At 41.1% G+C, this 21,818-nt stretch overlaps 1 protein-coding gene across 3 annotated transcripts; it reads right to left on the bottom strand.

Moving 5' to 3' along the window:
• Positions 1–1,821: 1,821 nt before the first annotated feature.
• On the bottom strand, positions 1,822–18,511 carry vegfab (vascular endothelial growth factor Ab). Of its 3 annotated transcripts, XM_063495408.1 has the most exons (7): positions 17,895–18,511; positions 15,823–15,865; positions 14,120–14,316; positions 13,190–13,266; positions 10,588–10,620; positions 4,449–4,592; positions 1,822–3,544 (listed from the first exon to the last, which is right to left on the bottom strand). In XM_063495408.1, the coding sequence occupies exons 1-7, from the start codon at positions 17,946–17,948 to the stop codon at positions 3,523–3,525; spliced, it is 570 nt and encodes a 189-aa protein (XP_063351478.1). In that variant the 5' UTR covers positions 17,949–18,511; the 3' UTR covers positions 1,822–3,522. The 3 variants fall into 3 exon arrangements, with proteins under 3 accessions (XP_063351478.1, XP_063351477.1, XP_063351479.1); XM_063495407.1 differs by lacking the exons at positions 1,822–3,544; positions 4,449–4,592 and adding an exon at positions 4,854–6,443; XM_063495409.1 differs by lacking the exons at positions 1,822–3,544; positions 4,449–4,592 and adding an exon at positions 6,330–8,230.
• Between the last annotated feature and the right edge of the window lie 3,307 nt (positions 18,512–21,818).

The following is a 21,818-nucleotide window of genomic DNA, read 5'->3' as shown; positions in this document are numbered from 1 at the left end:
AATCCAGCGCACATCCGCAGGTGTGTGAGTGCAAGCAGCCAGAACAGACTTCCGTGGAGTGATTTAAAAATAACAGCAGAGCTTAAAATGGTCCAGTGGTGCACCAACAGACAATCTTGAGGGGGACAGTGGCTAAATTTAAACAAGATATGTACCTTTGATCACACCAACTACTGCAGAGTGAGTATAATGTATCTCAGATTTGTCTCACCATAACCTGCATAAAAAAGCACATTTATCTTGCCTTTACTGTTAATCACACAAATCAACACAAATTAGGTGTCATTCTCTTCTGCGCTCTGATAGACAGTTGGAGGAATGAATTATTTGACGTCCTGCAGAATTTGTACGTTTGCTCACTTCAAAAGAAATGAACAGTCTGTAATTTTTATGGTAGTTTCATTTTTAATGCAAAGAGACAGAATATCAACCAAAACCCCAGAAAAACACCTTAAGTAAAACTCTCACACTGACTTGCATGTCACTGAGCGAGATAAGTATTTGGTCTCTGTAATCTCTTTAATCAGAGATTCAGACATGGCTTGGGAGAAAGTGTTGTGGTCAGGTGAAACAAAAATGGAGCTCTTTGGCATCAACGACCTGCCGTGTCAGAAATGCAGAGTACGACACAAAGAACACCATCCCTGCTGTCAAGCACGGAGGTGGAAACATTATGCTTTGGGCTGTTTTTCTGCTAAGGCTACAGGACACCTTTACTGCATTGAGAGGCCATCCATCCATCCATCCATTTTTTTCCACTTATCCGGGTCCGGGTCGCGGGGGCAGCAGCCCAAGCAGAGAAGCCCAGACCTCCCTCTCCCCAGACACCTCCTCCAGCTTATCCGGGGGAACACCAAGGCGTTCCCAGGCCAGCCGAGAGATATAATCTCTCCAGCGTGTCCTGGGTCTGCCCCGGGGCCTCCTCCCGGTGGGACATGCCCGGAAAACCTCGCCCAGGAGGCATCCTTGTCAGATGCCCGAACCACCTCAACTGGCTCCTTTCGATGTGGAGGAGCAGTGGCTCTACTCCGAGCCCCTCCCGAATGGCCGAACTTCTCACCCTATCTCTAAGGGAGAGGCCAGCCACCATTCGGAAGAAACCCATTTCCTCCGCTTGTATTTGCGATCTCGTTCTTTTGGTCACTACCCACAGCTCGTGACCATAGGTGAGGGTGGGGGCGTAGATCGACCGGTAAATTGAGAGCTTCACTTTTATGCTCAGCTCTCTCTTCACCACAACAGACTGGTACAGCGGCTGCAGGGATGTGGACGCTGTACCGGCACCAATCCGTCTGTCGATCTCCCGCTCCCTTCTCCCATCACTCATGAACAAGACCCCGAGATACTGGGGCAGGGTCTCGTCTCTGACCCGGAGTGGGCCAATGGACCATAAATTATTGGACGAGAACCTTGTTCCTTTAGCTAGAACACTGAAGATGGGTCTGGAAGGGTCTTCCAGCAAAACAATGAAAAAACAAAACAAAAAAGTGGCCAAGAAGAAGCACATTAAAGTTGTGGAGTGGCCCAGCCAGAAAAAGTTGTAGTGGGAGCTGAAGCTTAGAGTTTTTTTGCTTGGGCCTCAAGTACTTTCAGACAATGACATGCAAATCAATTTTACAACTTTTATAATGTGTTTTTTTTCTGAATTTTTGGACGATTTTTGTCTCTCTCTACCATTAAATATTAGAGACTGTTCATTTCTTTGGAAGTGAGCACAACTTACAAATTCAGCAGTGAATTGAATAATTACTTCCCCACTGCAGCCGTCTATACTCAGATTTAACAAATGAAGATATTGCATGGTGCTTTAAGGTGGCATTTTATTCATTGAACTGAATATCGGTCTCTCATAAAAAATATATATATTTATGTGCAGGAGTTTCTTATTCATCTCTTCGGCTTTCTTTCAGTTATTATTAGACGTGCGAATGTCACTTTGCCGCACAAAAACAGAAGAACACCGCTGCCCAATTAAATTTCCAAAAAACACAGCATTCACAACACAGCAACCTTTTTCTTATTTTTTATAAAACAATATGATTTGAAAATAAATATGCTTTACTGTTTACACAGACAAAGAAAACATGTTAATAGTGAGGAAGAGACAAAGGGAACTAATAATTAGGGCTCTAAGACTGATGGCAGAAAGATGCAGATTGTTATCCAGATTTGAAAACGGTGGTAGTTTTGTAGTATTGTATACTGAGCTGCGAGCAGTAGTTTTTTATATTTGCATCTCGGACCATGTACAAAACACACGTCCACTACTTACTTAAATACTTAAATACTTACTTCACACAGATGTATCACATTCAATCACTCATATAGACATTAACTCTTACACACACACACACACACACACAAGTTGAAATTCTACAGAGCACCCACGCCCTTAGATGAGAGGGGTTGAAAAGGAGGTGTTATCAGTACAAATGATCCATTTAGGGAATGTTAAAATCATTTATGATTTTTTTGTTGCTTATTTTGTTTCGTAGAAACGAGAGTAGCCATCAGTGACCTTACACATGGGGAGATAGGACAGCCACAGGTACATAACACTGCATACATAAATAGACCAAATTAAATATGGGTAGACTGAATACTGAAAAATACTCTATAACATAAATTATCTAGAATGAACTATGGCGTAAAGGGATATTAAGTATGTACAGGTTTAGAGAAGCTGTATAATCACTGGATTCTGTATTGAGTTCAACATCGAAGAAAACTACGTCGACAGTTGACAGACTCCTGAAACAATGCAAACAAAAATAATTTAAAAAGCAGTACTCTTTCGTGAGGCACAGTTTTCAAATGGAATCAATCATACAGTGGTTTTCTTGTAGGACATAGCAATACATACAAACTCTATATCGATGACCAGTATCCCTTTAAAAGTATATGGCACTTCAGAGTCTCCTCTGATCACAGATGTGACCCATGTAAGCACAGGTCAGTCCTGCAAAGTCTTCAGAGGGAAGGAAGTGATATCACGAGGAGAAAAAGGCAAAACGTCGTCTGAGAAAGGTCCATCCATCGCTTAAAAAAAAAAAAGACACCCACGTCCTCTTCAGTCTTGCCCGCTGTTTTAGCAGTTAAATATATTTTAGATTGAGAGGTTTCGCATGTTATGATTGAAACACAACCACAGTAGACTCGTATCCAGTGGAGTAATTGTACACAATGATCTGGCGATAAGACTACACCTGTACTGCAAGCCTGTTAGAAATGCAAAACCACATAGCTCCTATTTTGCTTTTAGACGAATCATGGGCTTAGTTATTACAGTAGCAGCAACAATTCTGTATATTCTTTTTTTTCTCTCTTTAAATGTGGTCTATGTACACACAGATATACAGTGGGAGGAAATTTCAGTTCAGTCCTTCTTTTTGTTCTGTTTCAGTCCACAGGGAATGCTTTCCACAGAAAAGAAGAGCTTACGGTTCAAAGGTCAAAAAGTGCGTGCTGTGAAGTATCTCTAATATATTCCTTCATCTTGTACATCTGGTGCCCCCACTTCTCTCATCTTCTTGGCTTGTCACATCTAAACAAGAAGAAAGAGAAATGATCATAAGAGCAAGAAACATTTATAGTGAACAGCAAAATCAACCTATTTTTAATTCTTTTGTCTTGCTCACACAAATGCAGGCAAGGTGGCATTTATTTGGAGATAATTTATGTCATAAACTCCCCTTCCGGTTCTCCATCTATGCCCAACTGCACTATAAGCTGTTTGAGGAACAGCTTATAGTGCAATTCATTCACCTCTCAGTACCACACGGGGATCTGTCTGGCCCAGTAGGCCTACCCCAAACCCCATACGCTGTCACATCTACATAAGGATGTGGTCCCAGCTAGTGAATTAATAATTAAGTCACTTTGCTGCTTGGTCCTGGGCAAGCAGGGATGCAGCTTTTTGAAATAGTCATAGTTGAAAACAATGAAAAGCGCACTGAAACAAATTTCTGCAGACTGCAGACTTTGCCAGTTCAACATATATTTATCCAGAAACTGCAGTTCCTCAAATGACCCAAAATTCCTCACTTGAACCTTCAAATTGGTAGTACCCAAACCGGTTACTGGCATCTCAGTTGCTATAAATGCAGTCTATGATTTTATGTACTGTTTTTGCATTTAAAAGACTGTAAGACTACAAGAAACAGCATACAATTTTGTATGCAAACCATGTTCCAGTGCTAGTACATTAGATTACAGCAGTTTATAGTTGTACTAGAAGCTATAGTAGTCATGAGACTGAATATGAAGAGAACCTGCAAAAGCCTCCATAGTGGAGTCTCACAGGGATGTTGTGACTGGAGCCTGTTTGCTACCGATGTCATCTGACCGAGCTATATTTGGATCTTAAGTTGGTTGCATTACTATAAATTCCACACAGGTTTTCCATTTAGTCCAACAAATGGGTGAACCACTTTGCCGATGTTACTTACTTGCAGGTCCTCTCGTTGAGCTCTAGCTGGCGTTCTTTACAGTATTCGTCTGTGTGTTTGCAGGAGCACCGGCAGGTTGCAGGGTCCTGTACAAACAAACGCTTTCTCCTCTCTGAGCACTGATCACAACACGGCTCACAAACACTGGACAGACAAGACAAAGAGATGGGGAGGAAGAAGGAGAGGCAGATTATCACAGTGCACCGTTATCACCCATAAGAAAGGTCGCCCTTAGGTCAACCCTTTCATATGCTCCAGTTTGTCCATCCGAGCCACTGCCAAGTTGTGCTGCATGTGACAGTTGTATAGTATTGCTCACAGGATCCCACAGAGCAGGCAGAAAGTCAAGCAGTAGAAATAAACCCGCCCCCACCCCCATCCTTGCCTAGCTGATTCGACCTCTCCTGAATGAATGATATGTGTTAGACATGCAGTTAGCGAAGCTCGAGACCAGTTCATGCATCACAAAGCAACATATGGCTTTAAAGTGCGGGTCAGTGACAGCGCACTTCTCACTCTCACTCTAAACTTGTGATAAAGAAGACTCGAGGGTCTGTTTGATGCACTGTTAGGAAAGATTTCATTTTATTGAAGGAAAGCTGAGGACTAGGTTTCCCACAGAGAGACATGAAATCAAAACAAAGGCTGAAAGTCATCTGAATTACAATTCTCAGCAGGTGTGAAGCCCCAGATACTTCATTGACATCTTAATATACAAATTACAAGTGAAAATACAGACAGGAATCTCTTCACAGTATGAGCACTGAAGAAACATGATCTCGTTATATTATTTTTGAATAAAATATTAGTTTTTTTATGGTTTCAGACACAAAAGCAGGCAAACAAAGAAATAACAAAAAACAGTCCTTGCTAAACAATTTGCTGAAAAAAAGCAATAGATAGCATCACTCATATCTTCACATAACATAAAAAGTACCAGCATTAAGCACAGGACAGCAAAAAAACCAAACAAAAAACAGTTTGTAAAGATGAAAAGAACAAAGTGGGGAAAGGAGACAGGTACGAGACACAGCAAAGCAGCACAGACTCAACACTGAAGACGGGACTATGATTACAACCCTGGTGATCCCAGCACAGATACCAGAGCAGTATGAGCCGGTTGGCAAAGCCATGCTGGTGGATCTGAGATCAGTTTCAGTAGACAGGAGGTTCATGTTACATCTAACAGCTGATCTAAGATCTGTTTATTCCAACTCCTTTAAACGTGGCCATTATCAATAATAAAAAGAGCTATCTGACAAGAAGTCACAGCCAATTTGAACCCCAGGTTTTTGTCGGTTTTATGATACAATGCTGTATCTCGTCCCAAACATCAGTCAACCATTGCCTCGGTTATATTAGGAGGAGATTATTTGGAGATGTTGAGGTTAATGTTTATTCCTTGCAAGTTGGTATGTGGTCTGAAGTACCCCCTAGTTATCACTCAAAGTTTAACTGAAGCTACCTTCGCAAAACACATTGGCAATATCCTGAACATAGACTGTAGATAAAAGGTGGACACAGCCAATATGAATTACCCACTCGTTAGCAAAGACTTTTTGCCATCGCGGTGTGTTCAAACGAGCGAGGAACGGATCTGACTAAGAAGCTGGATAGCTAAAAATTCCCCTGCTGGCCAGCAGAAAGAATACAGGTTTGAAAAACTTCCACAGTGGAAGTTCCTGAAGCCTAAAAACTGTGTATGTCTTTTATATACAGTCTAAGATTCTGAATATTTAGGACATGGCTGACGAGACAAAGTTAGGACACCACACGAAAGCAACATGCTAATCGATAGGGCCGATGAGCAAATTAAATGGTACAAATTAAAAGGGGCAAAATAACTCCTCCCAGATTAGCTTAATTATGAAAAGCGCAACACTCAGGTGCAGGTAGGTGGAGAAGGCAGAGCTGACATACGCATCGTGAATTGTTTTTTCAGGGTTTTTCTTTCGTTTTCTCTTTTGGCCTTTATTCCTGCCTGTCCGGGATTTTCTGCAAGAGAGACAGGAGAACAAGGCAGAGAGATGCCTGAGAGACTGATGAAAGTGACGTGCTTAAATCTCTGAATGATAATTGCTTAAGCCAACATCAATTGATCGCAATGTTTTTGGTTTTTAAAAAAATATGTATATCATTTTATTAGCTAAGAGTTTTAATTTTTGTTACTGATTGGCTTATATGGGATTCTAACTTCACACAAGGCTCTCTGGACCCAATTAATACGATGAGATATGATGTGAAATGAATGAGCGTAGTGAGAAAGTAACTCCATCATGAGTTAAATGACCTACAAATAACGCTTTTAGAAAGCAAGACAACAACTTATATCCTCTTTCTCAAGAAACAGCCAGAGTAAAGCAGCTCACTGTGTGAATATGATTAATATCGCATATTCCGAGACTAAATTCCTTCATTGCCCAAAACTGGGCTCAAAAGATATGTATATATGTTTAAATAATAAGTACAATGACTCTGCAGAGAGTGAAAGCGTATTCTACTTTGAAGGTTGCGGTGGGTGGAAATTTCCCAGATGATCTGACCAAAACTGCATCTTTCAGTCTATCTGGGCCAACTCTTTATCACTGACTCAACTTGTTACAAACTGCAGCACAATGAGAACAGGCCAGTGTGTGCTTACAAAGCATGCACCTGGTGTATAGGCTGGATTTCATATGCATTATTTATAATGAGCCGAGTCAGATATAATTCCGCTGCATAAGGTATATTTAACTATGCTGGAAACTTTTGTTAGTTAAACGTAACAGCAAAAATCATGATTACAAGTATCTATTGATATTTATGGCTAGCATATATACAGTACATTAATTCTACTTTCTAAGTAAGAAAAAATATAAAATATTATAAATATTAGGAGGAATAAGAAATAAATAGAAGCATTGCAATTGTATCATGCACAGAAGACGTGATACAACTGTAGTGTCAGACTCACAGTGATGTGAAAAAGAAAGTTTTAACAGGACTCTATGTAGTCCTGGTAAAAACTAAGTGCACCCCATGATACAAGAGCTTGTCGAACAATTTTTAGCAGCAATATCTTAAAGCAGTTATTTTCTGTAAGACTTTTAGTCTCTCACATCGTTCTGGAGAAATTTTGGTCCACTTTTCTTCACAGCGATTCTCCAGTTCATCCATGTTTGCGGGCATTCATTTATGCACAGCTCCAATGCCCCTCCACAGGATTTCGATCAGGTTGAGGTCTGACTAGGCCATTGCAGCACCTTTCCTTTTAAAGTCATTCTGTTGGAGATTTGCTGCCGTGCTTGGGTTCATTGTCCTTGTTGTATGACCCAGTTAGGACCAAGCTTTGGTTGTCGGACAGATGGCCTCACACGGTCTCTAGAATACTTTGGTATATAGAGGTGTTCATGGCCGACTCAATGACTGCAAGGTGCCCAGGTCCTTTGGCTAGAAAACAAACCCAAATTATCATCCCTCTACCACTAGTCGATATAAGATGTTTTTGCCGATATGTTGTGCTTGTTTTCCCCAAATGTGGTGCTGTGCATTATGGCCAAACGTCTCCACTTTAGTCTCATCTGTCCAAAGGACATCGTTCCAGAAGTCTTGTGGTTTGTTCAGATGCAACTTTGCAGACCTTAGCCGTGCTGCCATTGTCTTTTTAGAGTGAAGATGCTTTTTCCTGGCAGCCTTCCAAACAAGCCATACATTTAACATGCTAACTGAGGCCTGTAGAGTCTGTAGTTTCTCTGAGCATTGCAGGGTCTGACCTTGGGTTGAGCTGACTCGGACGTCCACTCCTGGGAAGATTGTGGCATTGTGTTAACACACAGCTGAATGTTCCAGACCAGAAAACTGCCAAAACTTTACTTTTAAAGAGATATCAATTAATCGATTATCAATTAATTGATAATCAGCAAATGTACTCGATTAAATGATTATCAATTAACCAAGTACATTTCATTATCAGCGCTTGGCTGCTATTTACTCTTTTAATTGCTGTGGAAGCAAAAAGGGTGTACTTAGTTTTTCACAGGACCGTATAAAGTCCTGTGAAAACTTCATTTTTCACAGAGCTGTATAGTCCTGTGACCTCGGGTCATATCAAAGCACATAACCTGATGTTACTCCATTATTCAGTCACATAGGTGCTTTTTTTTAACTTATTATGTTCAGTGGGTGACCTTAAAAATAAAGTTGCCCTCTTGATCTGATAAGAGGTCTGCTTTTTAGTATGAGAGATGTTTTTCTTGAAGGTTTTGCTGCTGTTGGTAGTGCAGTCTGTCAAAGAATTTTAGAGTTTTAGATTATTATTAGAATTTGATTCTCATTTGACTGAATCTTTCCTTATTTTACACCTCTCTTTACACGTGTCCACTCTGCACTTGACACCTAGCTACCTTATTGATGGGCAAACCAAATTTCATTTTATGAAAATGACTGGGAAGGAAGGCTGCAGCCATGCTAGCAGCACGTTTAGGTTTAACTTTAGCACAGCAGTGCTTTGAACTAAATGCAACATCAGCATGGTAACTTGCTCACAATGACAATGCTAACATGTTGATGTGTAGCTAGGTAAAAGGCTATTTAGCCTTGGTTTAGTGTGTTAGCCTGATAACATTTGCCAATTTATCAGGCAACCACCTGATAAATTGGCAAATTTATCATACCACCACCAGCCGAGGCTGGTGGTGGTATGTTGTTAGTTTTACAAATACGTATTCATAATCCAAAGCGGGTGATACTGATGGCGCTTTATGAATGATTGGAAGGGATCAAATTATTTTCTGCAGACCATCACCACTCAATGGATGTGTTCAACATTTGAGACTGTCCACCCACTAGTTGTTTTTTCCCACCTAAACATGAATGTAATAGAGAACAAGTTGGGGGATAACCAAAGTCATGATTAATAGTGAAACGATCACTGTTTTCTTGTACAAAATGCACTAATAATTGTAGAGAATTTTTAGTTCAGGGAAAACTGTGGATGGACTGGCAAACTGAAAAGAGTCTGTCATTGCTATCACTAGAGCCACACTGTGAGCATGACTAAAAATAACATTTTGATTCAGGGATGTATCTGGATCACAGACTGCAGAAGTCATAAATGGGGCTAACTAAGCCCCATTTGGGACTGATTGATAAATACAGCATCTAGGTCTGTGTAACAGAATGAAGCAGACGTGTTGCAAATGTAAAATCCACACAATTTCCGCAGAGACGTTGATAATTAACTAATTTCACAACCTCAGCATAATGAGTCATCCTAACAGACTCTGAGACTCTCGCCTTAGAGAGGTTAGCTAACATGAATCAAAATATCAGAAACAAGAACATGAACTGTTACCCTAAAGGAACACGCCACCAAAGCCACACTCGCAAAAACAGTTAAAGCAAAGTTCAAGAAGGTCACACAGCTACCCCTTATCTATATGACAGACGACCTGACATAAAACCAAAACAACAACCCCACAATGGAAAAATATCAACGGCTACTCACAGAAAGAGGATTAAAGAGTTTAATGACCCTTAGCACACTGACTTCTGCAGTATTCGAAGGGAGGTCCTCTTAAGATAGGACTATAAACACAAAAGTTTAACAGATCTTCAAAAACACTGTTATCTATATCAGAGGAGTCAGAAACCAGAGTTGCAGAAGTCAAGTGGCATCTACACAGCAAAGACGAGGGAGAGGAATGCAGATGAGATAGAAAAGGTGGGAAAGGTGTAAAGGACAGGTTTGCAAGTGCAATGAACTCATCAAGTGTCACTCATTGACCTGAGCGGGATTAGCTGGTATTCCCAATGTTTATTATCTGACAGCAGCATGTTAATTTGTGCTCACTATAGGACGATCTCATGTTGCTTGTTCACTGAGGTTTTGATGACATGTTATTGTTTTTGGCTTCTCTATCTGCGTTTTTGTGTTTCTTTTTCTATATTAAAGAAAGAAAAAAGGAGGAAGTGGGAGTGGGAAAATAACAGGCACATCATTTATGTTCAAAAGGGACTATAGTATAATTTTGGTAAGGCTGAGAGTTGCAGACAAATGATTGTTTGTTGGCAAGGCAAAACCGGAAAAAGATCAAATCTCAAGTCCCTATTGTTTTCCACCCAAATCACAATCTCCATGCAGAAAGAGCGCTGTACTCACTTTTCTTTCTTTTCTGTCACTTCATTCTTTAACCTGAAAGGCAGAAACAAAACAACATGACATTAGATCACAGCATGCAACTGTATCCCGGTAAACAGATACTTATCAAGATCATCAGGGACTGGGGGCTTATTATCATCATGGGTGGAATCACATGAATCTTTTCACATCACATTGCATCACCGTCCTTTACCAGAACCTATGATAAATCTAGTTTCTTTTCAAGTATCTGGCATCTGCAACTGGCAAGTGAAATCAATTTATTGGGAAATTGTGCAGTTCTTGGATTATATTCATTGATGGATCCACACAAAACACATACACACAACTACAAACACATTTTGACAGGTTTGCTTCACTTCCCAGCCAATAACAGTGTGGAGTTGCTGGCATATCTGGAGGCAATAGTTATTCCAAGGTCTTAGGAAACAATGTTTCCTGCAAGGTAATAGACCACTTGCCAAGTTTCTGCTTTACATAGTAGTACAGCAAGTCTGCACAGGATGGATAACGCATGACAGTATATGTGTTTACATATACTGTACATTAGGATCCAAATTCTTTACTTCAAGTAGCAACACAGTAAAACTACCCAATTACAAGCTAAACGTCTACCTTTAGTTTTAATTTAAAAGTTGAGTAGTTACAAGCACAAAACTGTACTAAAGCCAAAGCTATGCTGGAAGATAGACCCTTTAAATACTTACACTGGGTTATAGCTAGAGTTCATACTGCCATATAGCTAAAGTGTGGTTTAGCTGGTGTTTTAAGCACCAGTCACAAAAACACAAAGTATAGGACTGAGCAGCTTTTTTCCAGAGGAGTCTGCCTCTCCAAACCAGGGACATGCTGATCAGGTTTTTAGAGTAGGTATGTCTGTACCTGTAGGTACTCTGATTATGAATATGCTGGCAAATCTTTCTCATTTACATATGTCTGAATTCTACTGGCCAATCACATCAAATGCAGTCAGTCCAAGTGGTGAGCATTTGCTAAAATGTAGCGTCAGCACCATCAGCGATTGTTCAGTGACAGTGTAGCTTTTGATGTGCAGTCATAAACAATGACCCACTGACGTAAAAAGAGATCTTGGCGCAGATAACTACTGACTGCATTGAACGCCCCGAAAGACTAGCCGCTGATTCCCAGAAGGGTTGTAAACTTAAAACAGAACCAAAACTATCAACCAACCCTTTAATGTACTTTACAATATATATATATGTTTATATAACCTTTTGCTTGCCAAGCAACTGTGTTAACCACCACACTCTGTAGCCATATATAGTTGCTTTTTGGACTGAAAAGTATAGCAGTTTCCCAGTGACTTAATGGCTATAAAGCAGTTCCTGTAAACGATAGTTAAGTCATAATTTTAAAATAGAACTAAATGGATTGATAGCACCATCTAAATTTTTATAAAGGCGCCTTAAAGGTTTATAGCTTCAACTAAATGGTGAACTAGGAAGTCACTGCTGCAGAAAGGCGGAACTAATTCCCTGTGGATATTTTGCCCAAATTCGGAAGTTTGATGGACAAGTGGCTTCAACATAGAATAAAGTTTAAAAAAAAAAGAGCTATTCAACTCGGCCTTTGGCCAATACTCATACTTGCAATGTTTGCTTTCTTGTCAGGGTTTCCTGAAACGTGGGAGGATTAGTAAACCTTGACGCTCTGTCAAGGTTTACTAATTCATGACACAGAGCTCAAATCTGCCATCATAATGACACGGGTATGGAAAACTACACATGTCCAACAAGAAACAGCAAAAAATGTGACAAGAAAAAGTGATTATATAGTGTTTGTTGATGCTAGGCCACAAGAGGGACATCATTTGATGTTGATAATGTTACTTGTTTCACCTATTTCTGCCAGTCAAAGCAAAACAGCAAACTGACTGGATCCATGGTAATTTCAGTCACAGTTAACCTTATCTCTGGGCAGTCTGTGAGAGGGTCCAGAGACAACTTGTGAAACCATCAAACCTAAGACAAGGCCACATCTAAATATAACACTGAATAAAAGCCTCTGAATAGAAGCCATATATACCTAGTTTCCACTGATGCAGAGCCTTTGCATACATAGCAGAAGCTGGGGTAATTTGCACAGGGAAGGATCTGAGATGGACAGAATCTGCAGTGCACATCGTTCGAACAATAATACAGTGCTGTTTGTGCAGCACCATATTGCCCCAGTAAAATGCAAAATGCCACTTTACAACACTTATCTCACAGACCTATATCTAAACTATGGACCGAAGAGCGACCTCCACATGTCGCAATTGCAAACAATGCTTTAGAGGGCATTGTACTCGATGGAACCAAGATGAATGTAAGCAGCATTGTGAATGTCTGCTGTGATGTGTTCAAACCTGCTCGGGTCTTTTTAGAATCAGCGAAGTGAAAGAAGCAAAGATAAGATATGGATTGAGGTGATACACATCTGGTGAATGTGTCAGATGAAAACTTCAAACAATAACTTCACATGGCGTGCTTGGCCAACTTCCACTCTGCTCCACAAAGGCACGTTGATTTGCCTGCAGTGATGTCTGGCTGTGTTTTGTGTGGATGTGAGTATGTGTGTGTGTGTGTTCAGGGTTTCTTACCTACACTCGCATGCGCTGTGTTCTGTAAAACTCATGAAAATATCATTTTTTTGCCTCCTGGGATTAATTCTTTTAATCTGTAAAAGAAAGAAGAAAAATAAGAAATACATGTTGGTGTGTCGTATTTCTAAATATCCACTGTCCTTCACTGTTCCAAGTTAAAGTCAGGGTAGTAATATAATAGAAAAGGCAGATCCGAATGGATCCAAATGCACAGAAAGAGGTCAAAGACAAAGATCTGACGGAGAATGTTTACATTAGTCAGATGTTTTGATATTAACACCAGATGACAGGAAAAAACCCCACATGAATTCAAGAGGAATCTCAATCTGTCATGTCTGCCAACTTCGAGAACTGGACAAGTTTCTAGAAAAACTGTGTTTTTTCCACCCTATTCCTCACAGACAACCAAGAGCTGGGACATGCTAATTTCAGCTAGCTACTACTCATGTTTAGAGGATATGTGTTGGTTTTTAAGATGTTAAAAATGGCTTCTTCTTTAAGTGTTTTGGGCACCCACCCCTCTTAAAAACAGAGACACCAATCTCATCTTTGGTTTGTCATCTGTCGGTGGTCCTCAGTTTTGCACAGTCTCTCTCATAGGAGCAAAGATTAAAATCAAAATAGGGCACCTCTTTTGCATGCTACAATAGGGTTCAGTGCCCAAAGGCCACACCTAAGCAGCCTTTGAGCTATGTGCACTTGGACAGGCTGAAGGGGCTTTTTTATGCTAAGCACCATGAGGGCCCTGGGCTGGTCGGACAGACACTTGTAAAGCCCGTGCACCTTCTTAGCTTAACGTTTGGGCAAAAATAAACTGAATAAGCATCCACATTTAGGATACAGGCATATCCTTCTTTGGCATAACAGCCAAAGAAGAAAAAACAATATAAAAACATAAGTATTACTGCTCCAAATAACGTTGCTGACCTCCATTGTAACGTTATAAGTGGATGTCGGCGTGCACTGCAGCATCTCGTCGTTGCAGCAGCCGGCACAGCGTGTTAAAACGACGCATGACGGGATGAAGATGTGCTCCACCTCATCTGGATACTCCTGTAGAATTTCCACCAAAAGCTCCCGAGGTTGACACAAACTCTTGTTGTACACCTCCATCAGAGGGATCACTGGGAGACAGAGTAACAGTGCACACAGTTAGAAAAGGCAGAGGAGCCATAGTATAAGTGAGTCACTCCTGAACACACACACACACACCCCTAAATGGGAATGTGAATAAAAAAATTGGCAGGCTCACAACAAACACCATACACATAAACATGCACACACGCGTTTTTATTATTCCATCGAGTAGCGCTCGGTGTCTACCATCAAATACAGACTGGACTGACCTACTTTTACACACTTATGTAATTCCTCACTGAAATTAACAAGTACTCCTCTATGTTGTGTTTCCAACCCCTTTCACTTTTCACTTCAGGAGTGACGTTACCAACCCCTCAGCTTCACCAAAGGCCTCTCAGATAGACTCAAGAACCCCTTCATCAACACCAGCTCTTGTTTATTTGAGCTAATTAGATCCGGACTACTCTCAGCTTACCAATTAATCCGTGCAATTACTTTTAGCTTACCATTCATCGTTTAGAGAACAGTCTCAACTTTTTTACCCATATTGGCTTACTTTTTCAGCTGTTCATTTGCCCATCTCACCTCTACATCACAGTATTAACAGTTTATCTGTTACTTTACGTTAACAAACCTCATCCACATATGTGTGATCCTCAAATGTATTTACCACCCCTTCATATGTCAGTCAGCGGTATCCTTCAGTCTCATTGGTAGTCTTTACCACTATTGCCATCTACAGGTCAAACTTTTAGGTTATTATCTCAGCATCTTTCCACATATCCATGGTAACTATAGAAGTATCCCCTAGGGTAGATGCACCCTGACTCGGAGTCAGGGTGACGTCATCACCTGCACTGAATATTCTCTGGTCTTGAATGTCACCCCATTTTTTGTATCCACATTGCCTAAAGCTGTAAACTAATAGCCTGTTGTGTGCTTTTCACCTTCAGTCTATTTCCCCCCCACACACCAACCTCCCGTCACTGAGTCTTTGCAGGAGTTCTGCTCTTGAGAAAGATGTTAGCACACAGACCGGCAACACCTCCAGAACATCACTCAGAGCATTGCTGGACCTAAAACAACCCCAGTCTGAGAACCCTCTGGGAAGCCAAACCAAACATGCTGGGCCTGAACAACATCACGAAGTTCAGCTTCTGATTGTCCAATTTATGTTGGGCAATGCTGGGATTGTGCAAAACGAAACTTTGGGCCAAGAGGGTGACATTCCTTTCTATAAAAGACTCTGGTCTCTATAACATTTCACCAGCTTAACCTCAAACGAGGAGGAATGCTGTACAGGACGAACGCGTCCAGCGGTAAGATTTAGCGATGAAACACCTCATTTTTTTAGCTTAAAAAAAAAAAAGGAGAGTCATGGTCCCAGACGACTCTCCATAGGGTCAAATGACAATGTTGTCCACTAGGAGGCAATAATTTGCCTTTAATGTCAAGGTGAAATTCAAACCAGCTCTTTGTTTTATTGGCTTTTAGCCAACCAGGGAGCCCAGCACAGACTGTATTCCCACGGTGCCCTGTAGGACACCTACCGTTATGTGGACCTCTTTCTGTTTCCCTCGGTATGTGGGCACTCTGCAAGAAAAAAGAAATAAAAAAGCACACCGTTAGTTACAGTAGATTGTGCAAGAACTTAGCATAACCCTCTCCATGCCCCTTACTTATCCACAGTTGTGCAAAAGACATATTTACATTATGACATGGCTGTTGAAACATGAAAACCACACAAACACGGTTCTTATCACAGGCCAACCTACACACGGTATAGACTGCAATGACATTTTAAGGGTTAAATATTCATAAGCTTTTAACACTAATAACAATAAGGTTCTATAGAACATCAGCTGTTCATTCGAGGGGTAGCAGTTTTTCAAAATAAAACACCCGAAGATACAATTCCTTAATCAGCCTGTTCCTAGTCTAATTATAACTTATATGTATATGTGGTGAGGGAGGCCGTATATGGACAAATGTTTGATCGGAGGCACAGCGTGTCAAACCATCTGACCTAAGTTCAGCCACATTAACGTGACCAAACTTCATAAACTTCAGGATTGGCTGTTTAGTTTCAGTTACCAGACCTTTATTGTTGTGCGGCTCCACTGCTTCCAGGCAGCACGGATTAATAACCGCTGCCATTAAAGCCGGCAAGAATTTCAGCCTGCTACTTTCCCCTCACAGGGGGGTAGCTGTCACCACACCAGTTGGGCCACAAAGGATTTTTTTTGGCAACTTTCCCATTCGTTCGTTACGCACAATGCCGTCTCGTCTTCACACGCGCGCGCGCACAACCCTTCCCTCTCCCATTTTTTTTCACACAGGAGCACGCGCAACTCACGCAATATCTCACCAATGTTGCATGAGATACGGCCTGTGCTGAGTGAGCCGGCATTTGGCGATAAGAAACTCTTTTCTGTTTCTTAATGAAAGGAGAAAGGAGGAGGAAAGAGGAGGAGGAGGGGAAAAAGAAAAGAAAGAAAGGAGAGGAAAAAAATGAAGAAGGTCGGTTTGTTAGCAGGCCCCACCCCCTTCTGGTGGCGTGAGAGGGTCCAACCTTGTGGGCCGAGAGACCCCAGCCCCCCAAAAAAGCGCACTATACATTAATGTATGGGTGTCAAGCTGCCAGCGCCGGCTCATAAACCGAGTGATGATACATGCCGGCTTATAGACGAGCATTTTAGCCTTTATCCGCGTGCAGTCCAGTGTTGATTGAGAGGCCTAACTGTCATTAAGTGATCCAGTTAGTTCAATGAACACTTCACCGGACTGCAGCCTGCTCGTGGTTTTACTATGCCGGGGCTGAGATGCTCGCGAGAGGAGCTGTGTTGCCGCCGGAAACCAAAAGGAAGCAAAGGGCTCTTTTGAAAGTGGTGTTACAAGCTTACAAAGTCCAATCATGTTACAGGAAAACGCGCAGCCTCCTACTGGGGTGGTATTTTTTTCACCTTGAAACCTTTGCTCAAAGCCATACCAGCAGTTGATTAATGATTATATAAAAACGATTTACAGTGGACACTAAAGCGCCATTACAATTCCGCAGCTAGATCGGCTGATTAATCTCGGTTTGAGGGGGATAATTAACGTTCGGTCACTACTGGAATCAAGGGTTGAATTCCAGTTTGAGAACTGGAGCCGCTTCTTGTAGCAGAAAAAGCCAGAATGCCGGTAGTGAACCTGCTCACAAGTCCTAAATCAGAATGGAGCCACTGCGCCTTTAAAGCGTAATAATATCTCCAAGGTGGTTTTTTAGAGCAGGCCTGCAATCAGCCAACGCCAAACTTAAGATGATTTTTCTGCGTTTTTATAATAGAAATAAACACTTAGGTTAGATTTACAGGATAAAAAAGGTTCGCACCACCCGCCGAGTGTGTGTGGGTTATGTTTATACAACGCCACTTTTGCGTAATGGCTGTTTAAATCTCCTCAGAAAAAAAAGCGACAAAACATTTGAGCTTGTTTAAACACGAGCGGTGACCTAGCTAGAGGAAAGACAAGGACAAGCTACACATTAATGAGCAGTCACTATATGGCTCAATAGAGGTGATCTTTTTTTTTCTTTTAAATTTGTTCTCTGTGGGTCAGTTTGCTGTCCGGGGACACTCACCTTGACAGCTGACAGCGTCAAAAATAATAGTGTCAAACTGTCAATAAAGTTCATGGTGTTTGAAATCCAATCCAAGGGGGCAGACGATCTTTGTTTAGAAAAAAATAAAATCAGCAGGCCAAATGTGGCTTTTTGTTCTCAAGCATGAAGTTCACAAGTACGACAATATACAAGAGGACCGGCTAAAACTTCTCTGAAAGGGCAGGAGGTTGTAAAAGCAAATCCATGCTGGTCCCAAGGATACAATCCTTCGCGTGTTAACTTCTTCTTCTTCTTTTTTTTGTCTCAACTGTTGCCAATTATTTTCAAGATATCCAGAAACACGAGAATCCAAGATGCACAACGTCTCACATTGTTCCGCAGCAGATCTTTATTTTCTTGCAAGGGAGTAGCAATCCACATTACAGAAATAATCCCATGCTTGTTGAGCCAGGCGTCTCCAAGTGTCTGTCCATTTGAAACTTGAAGCCGTGGACAAGGATGATGTTCAGTGGAAAAGAAAACCGCGGTGTCAGTTTATTCGTGGCGAACAACTTTTGTCTCTTTAGCTCTAGCTGATTTATCTTTATCCCGGTATCATCACTCGGCTCTTGTCTTAGTGCGTCCTCTTCTGTCTGCGTCTGTCGTATAGTGTGGAGAGATCGCGGTACGAAGGAAGTGAATGATGTGGTAGGTGTGTCCTATAGAGCTCTGCGCTAATAGGAGCCCAGAATGCCCCCACCAAAAAAGAATGATCTTATAAATGTGTAATATTGCATATAGGCAAATAGGCGAGATTTACAAAGGGGTTATATATAAAATAGACAAATTATGAGTTTTATATCATTATGTCTGGGTTGTTGTATCTGTCCTCTGTTCTACATTATGACCAATCCATCCCTTTTTAGTCACTTAAAATATCTTTGAAGAACTGTTATGTGATATTTCATGCAACTTCTTTTCCCCTCTTGGCCACAGCTCCCTTGAAAAAGATATTTTTAAAGTCAGTAAAACGCCTTCCATGTAAAAAAAAATTAAGAATATGTAAAAGTCACTTTGCAAAAACAAACAAACAAAAAACAAAAACAAAACAAAAAAACCTGAATGAAGCTCCTACCGTGTGCCAGGTATGCTCTCTCTGGCTCAGAATGACTCGATATCAATTTATGAGAGATATGGTTGATAGCTTATATGCAACAAGTCATTTACAGCAGCTTAAACACCGCTAATCGTTTTTAAAAATATATTTTATTTTTAGTCGTTTTTTTAAAAATCATTTTTAAGGCAAATACCAGACATCACGTTTTTTTTTTGCCACAACACCTGTCTATTTGTACTTTTTTAAATTTATTTTTTTTAAATTATATTTCTTTTACATGTGAATAAGAAGAAAGAAAACTCTTTGGATACGGCAGTCGTATCACGGGGTCGTTAAAGCGCAGATCTATGCAACAAATGAACTCCTTTTTGGGGCTCCTTCCGAATCGTTTACTGCGAGGGAAATACCGGTGAACGCACACCGGCGCAATAATCTTGTGAGGTTTTAATTTTGTACTGGGGCTCTAATGCGGTACCGGGGTAAGTATTTTCCAGCCTTGTGACTAGACACGAGAGGACACCCAACTTGTCGACGTAGGAGAGCGTGTGTGGCTGGACACGTAAGCCTTGTGCGTGCGTGCTCCGGTCAACGTTTTCCGCTTGTGATCCGTCGCGACGCATATATCAGGTGCGGTCTGCATCCCTGAGCTCCGCGGAAAAGAAAAGAAGTCTTTGCGTCGTGACTTCCTGGACAAAATATCCTTCGATGGACGGATTTTCTGTGCAGTTTCTTGCCACCTGCCCCCCCACTCCTGTTCCGCGGATGGAGCAGGAGGGGGAGGAGGAAAGGGGAGACAAGATGATAATATAGTTATTGAGCCGATGGTGACGCCCTTGTGACGTTCACAATGATGCTAAGGACAATTAAAAAAACAAAAACAAACCCCCCCCACAGTAAACACAAAAAGGTTCAATCTGAGTAAGAATAATGAAGACAGCATGGCAGTTATTTAATTAAATAAAAGCCACACCTTCAAATAGTTAACAACGATGACTTATTAGCAGAAAATACATTTTACAAGCAAAAATGGATATATTAAAATAGCCTGCGTGGTATTTTAGAATATGAATTAGTGCAAAATCCTAATAAATACATGTGGTTGAGTGAAATACTGAAGAAGTGAATGATGCAAACATAGAGGAAGGACCTCAGTACCTCAAACGAGGATTTGTTTAAATGTAAAGTGGCCTACAGTTAGCCAGAGTTCACAGTATGTTTTTCCCCTCTTATTTCTATTGAACTGAAAGAAAAAAATGTCCTATTTCTCTTTTTATTTTTAAGGCCATCCTAATGTAAGACTTGCTTTGTGTGATTTCCATGTATTCTCTCTGATTTCCTGTGCCCTCTCCTGGCCACTGCAGGAGAAGCAGTTTGTCTACCTTCAGCTCAATGACAGATTGATAGACACCAAGGAAATGGAATGAGCTGATAAGTATGTAATGACATAACCTGGCAGCTATGTGCCGGCTTCAGTTCATACCTTATCGTGCCTTTAATGGTATGAGAGAGAGACGGGGGGAAAAAAAGATCCCTCAAACAATGAGACTTTACAGTGCAAAGAACTGAGGCATGATAAAGCAGAAAGCAGAGAAGCAGAGTGAATGACAGATAAGGAGAAAGACAGCTTTAAGGAGGAGAAGGCTGACATGTAATTGTAGCAGTCCTGAGAGGAGTTCCTTGGCTGGCTTCAGAGTTAAATTGAAGAATAACAGTTGGGTTCATTAGCGGTGTCACCGAGCTCCTGTTTCTGCTGACTCAGAGCGTGTGGATTCGCCTGTGTGTACTGGTGCAGTCTCAACTGAGCAAAGTTACAGTGGATACAGTTGGTGTGTGCACACTTTCTGCTGACTTGGTACAGACATAGCTAAACACATGCACTTTTAATGAAACAGTGCTTTCCTAAAAGTACAAAAAACAGCCTCCCCTGCGTGGAACTGCACACTGACGCACATTTGCAAACGTCACCGTGTTAGCACAAAAGCAGGGTGATGCCTGTCGGCGCTGTGGGGACAGGGCCTGGTGTAATACTCCAGCAAACACTCCATGAGCCGCGGCTTTATCAGTGATAGGACACAAGAGTAATTAGCTGTTTACAGTACAGCCAAAGTCACGTTGTTTTAAGCCGGTGAGTGTTTGGAGTTTTTCCATCCTGAGCAATCATGCCATGAGAACTGCAGTCTGATTTCATGCAGCTGCACGAGTAGTTTTCCACCCAAGTGCACGACACAGTAAAAAACCACAAAAAAAAAAAAAAAAAATCCAACAAAAAAAGGCTGGGTCAGAGAAGCCGGAGGTGTGCCTCTTACCTCGGTATTACTTCATTGCTCTTTACAACCCTCTAAAATGAATCAATCTCTAATTAAGCGTTCATCTTTCAAAAGAGAGACGTGAGAACAGACTACTTAGAGAGAACCAGTAGACTCACATATGTGGTATAGCAAAGTATTCCAAAGTTTGACCGCTTTTACACTCATTGTCAGTCCAATCCTTGTATCTGACCACTTTTAGATGAATAATTATTGTTTGTTAAGCCACTTAACAGTGACCTGTGAATCATTCAAGCATAAAAAGGCTCTTAACTTAAGGGAAGAACCAGTGTTGTGTCTTTAAATTGCTCTGAGAGATGCATCTGGAACTTCAGTTGATCCATCTGCTGTTCCCTGAAGCCTCATCAGAAATGCTCTCAATAGAAGTATGGCTATCAAGAAGCCATTTTTAAGAAAGGAAAATAGGGACGAAAGGGTGAGGCATAGCAAATTACACAAGAACTGGACTGAAGATAAGTTGTAACAGGTTTTATGGAGTGATGAAATTTGAAGGTTTTGGTTTAAATTGTCATCAGTTTT

This window comes from Pelmatolapia mariae, linkage group LG15, assembly GCF_036321145.2.
Source record: "Pelmatolapia mariae isolate MD_Pm_ZW linkage group LG15, Pm_UMD_F_2, whole genome shotgun sequence".
Classification (NCBI taxonomy): domain Eukaryota; kingdom Metazoa; phylum Chordata; class Actinopteri; order Cichliformes; family Cichlidae; genus Pelmatolapia; species Pelmatolapia mariae.
This window is presented reverse-complemented; position numbering and strand designations above follow the sequence as displayed.

What these genes read in the sequence shown, in the direction of transcription:
- vegfab (XM_063495407.1), bottom strand. Translation starts at nt 17,948, where the DNA reads ATGAACTTTATTGACAGTTTGACACTATTATTTTTGACGCTGTCAGCT. An exon ending in TGACGCTGTCAGCTGTCAAG is followed by an intron (nt 15,866 to 17,894) that starts GTGAGTGTCCCC and finishes TTTTTCTTGCAG; the next exon opens with AGTGCCCACATACCGAGGGA. An exon ending in CACAGCGCATGCGAGTGTAG is followed by an intron (nt 10,621 to 13,189) that starts GTAAGAAACCCT and finishes TCTGCCTTTCAG; the next exon opens with GTTAAAGAATGAAGTGACAG.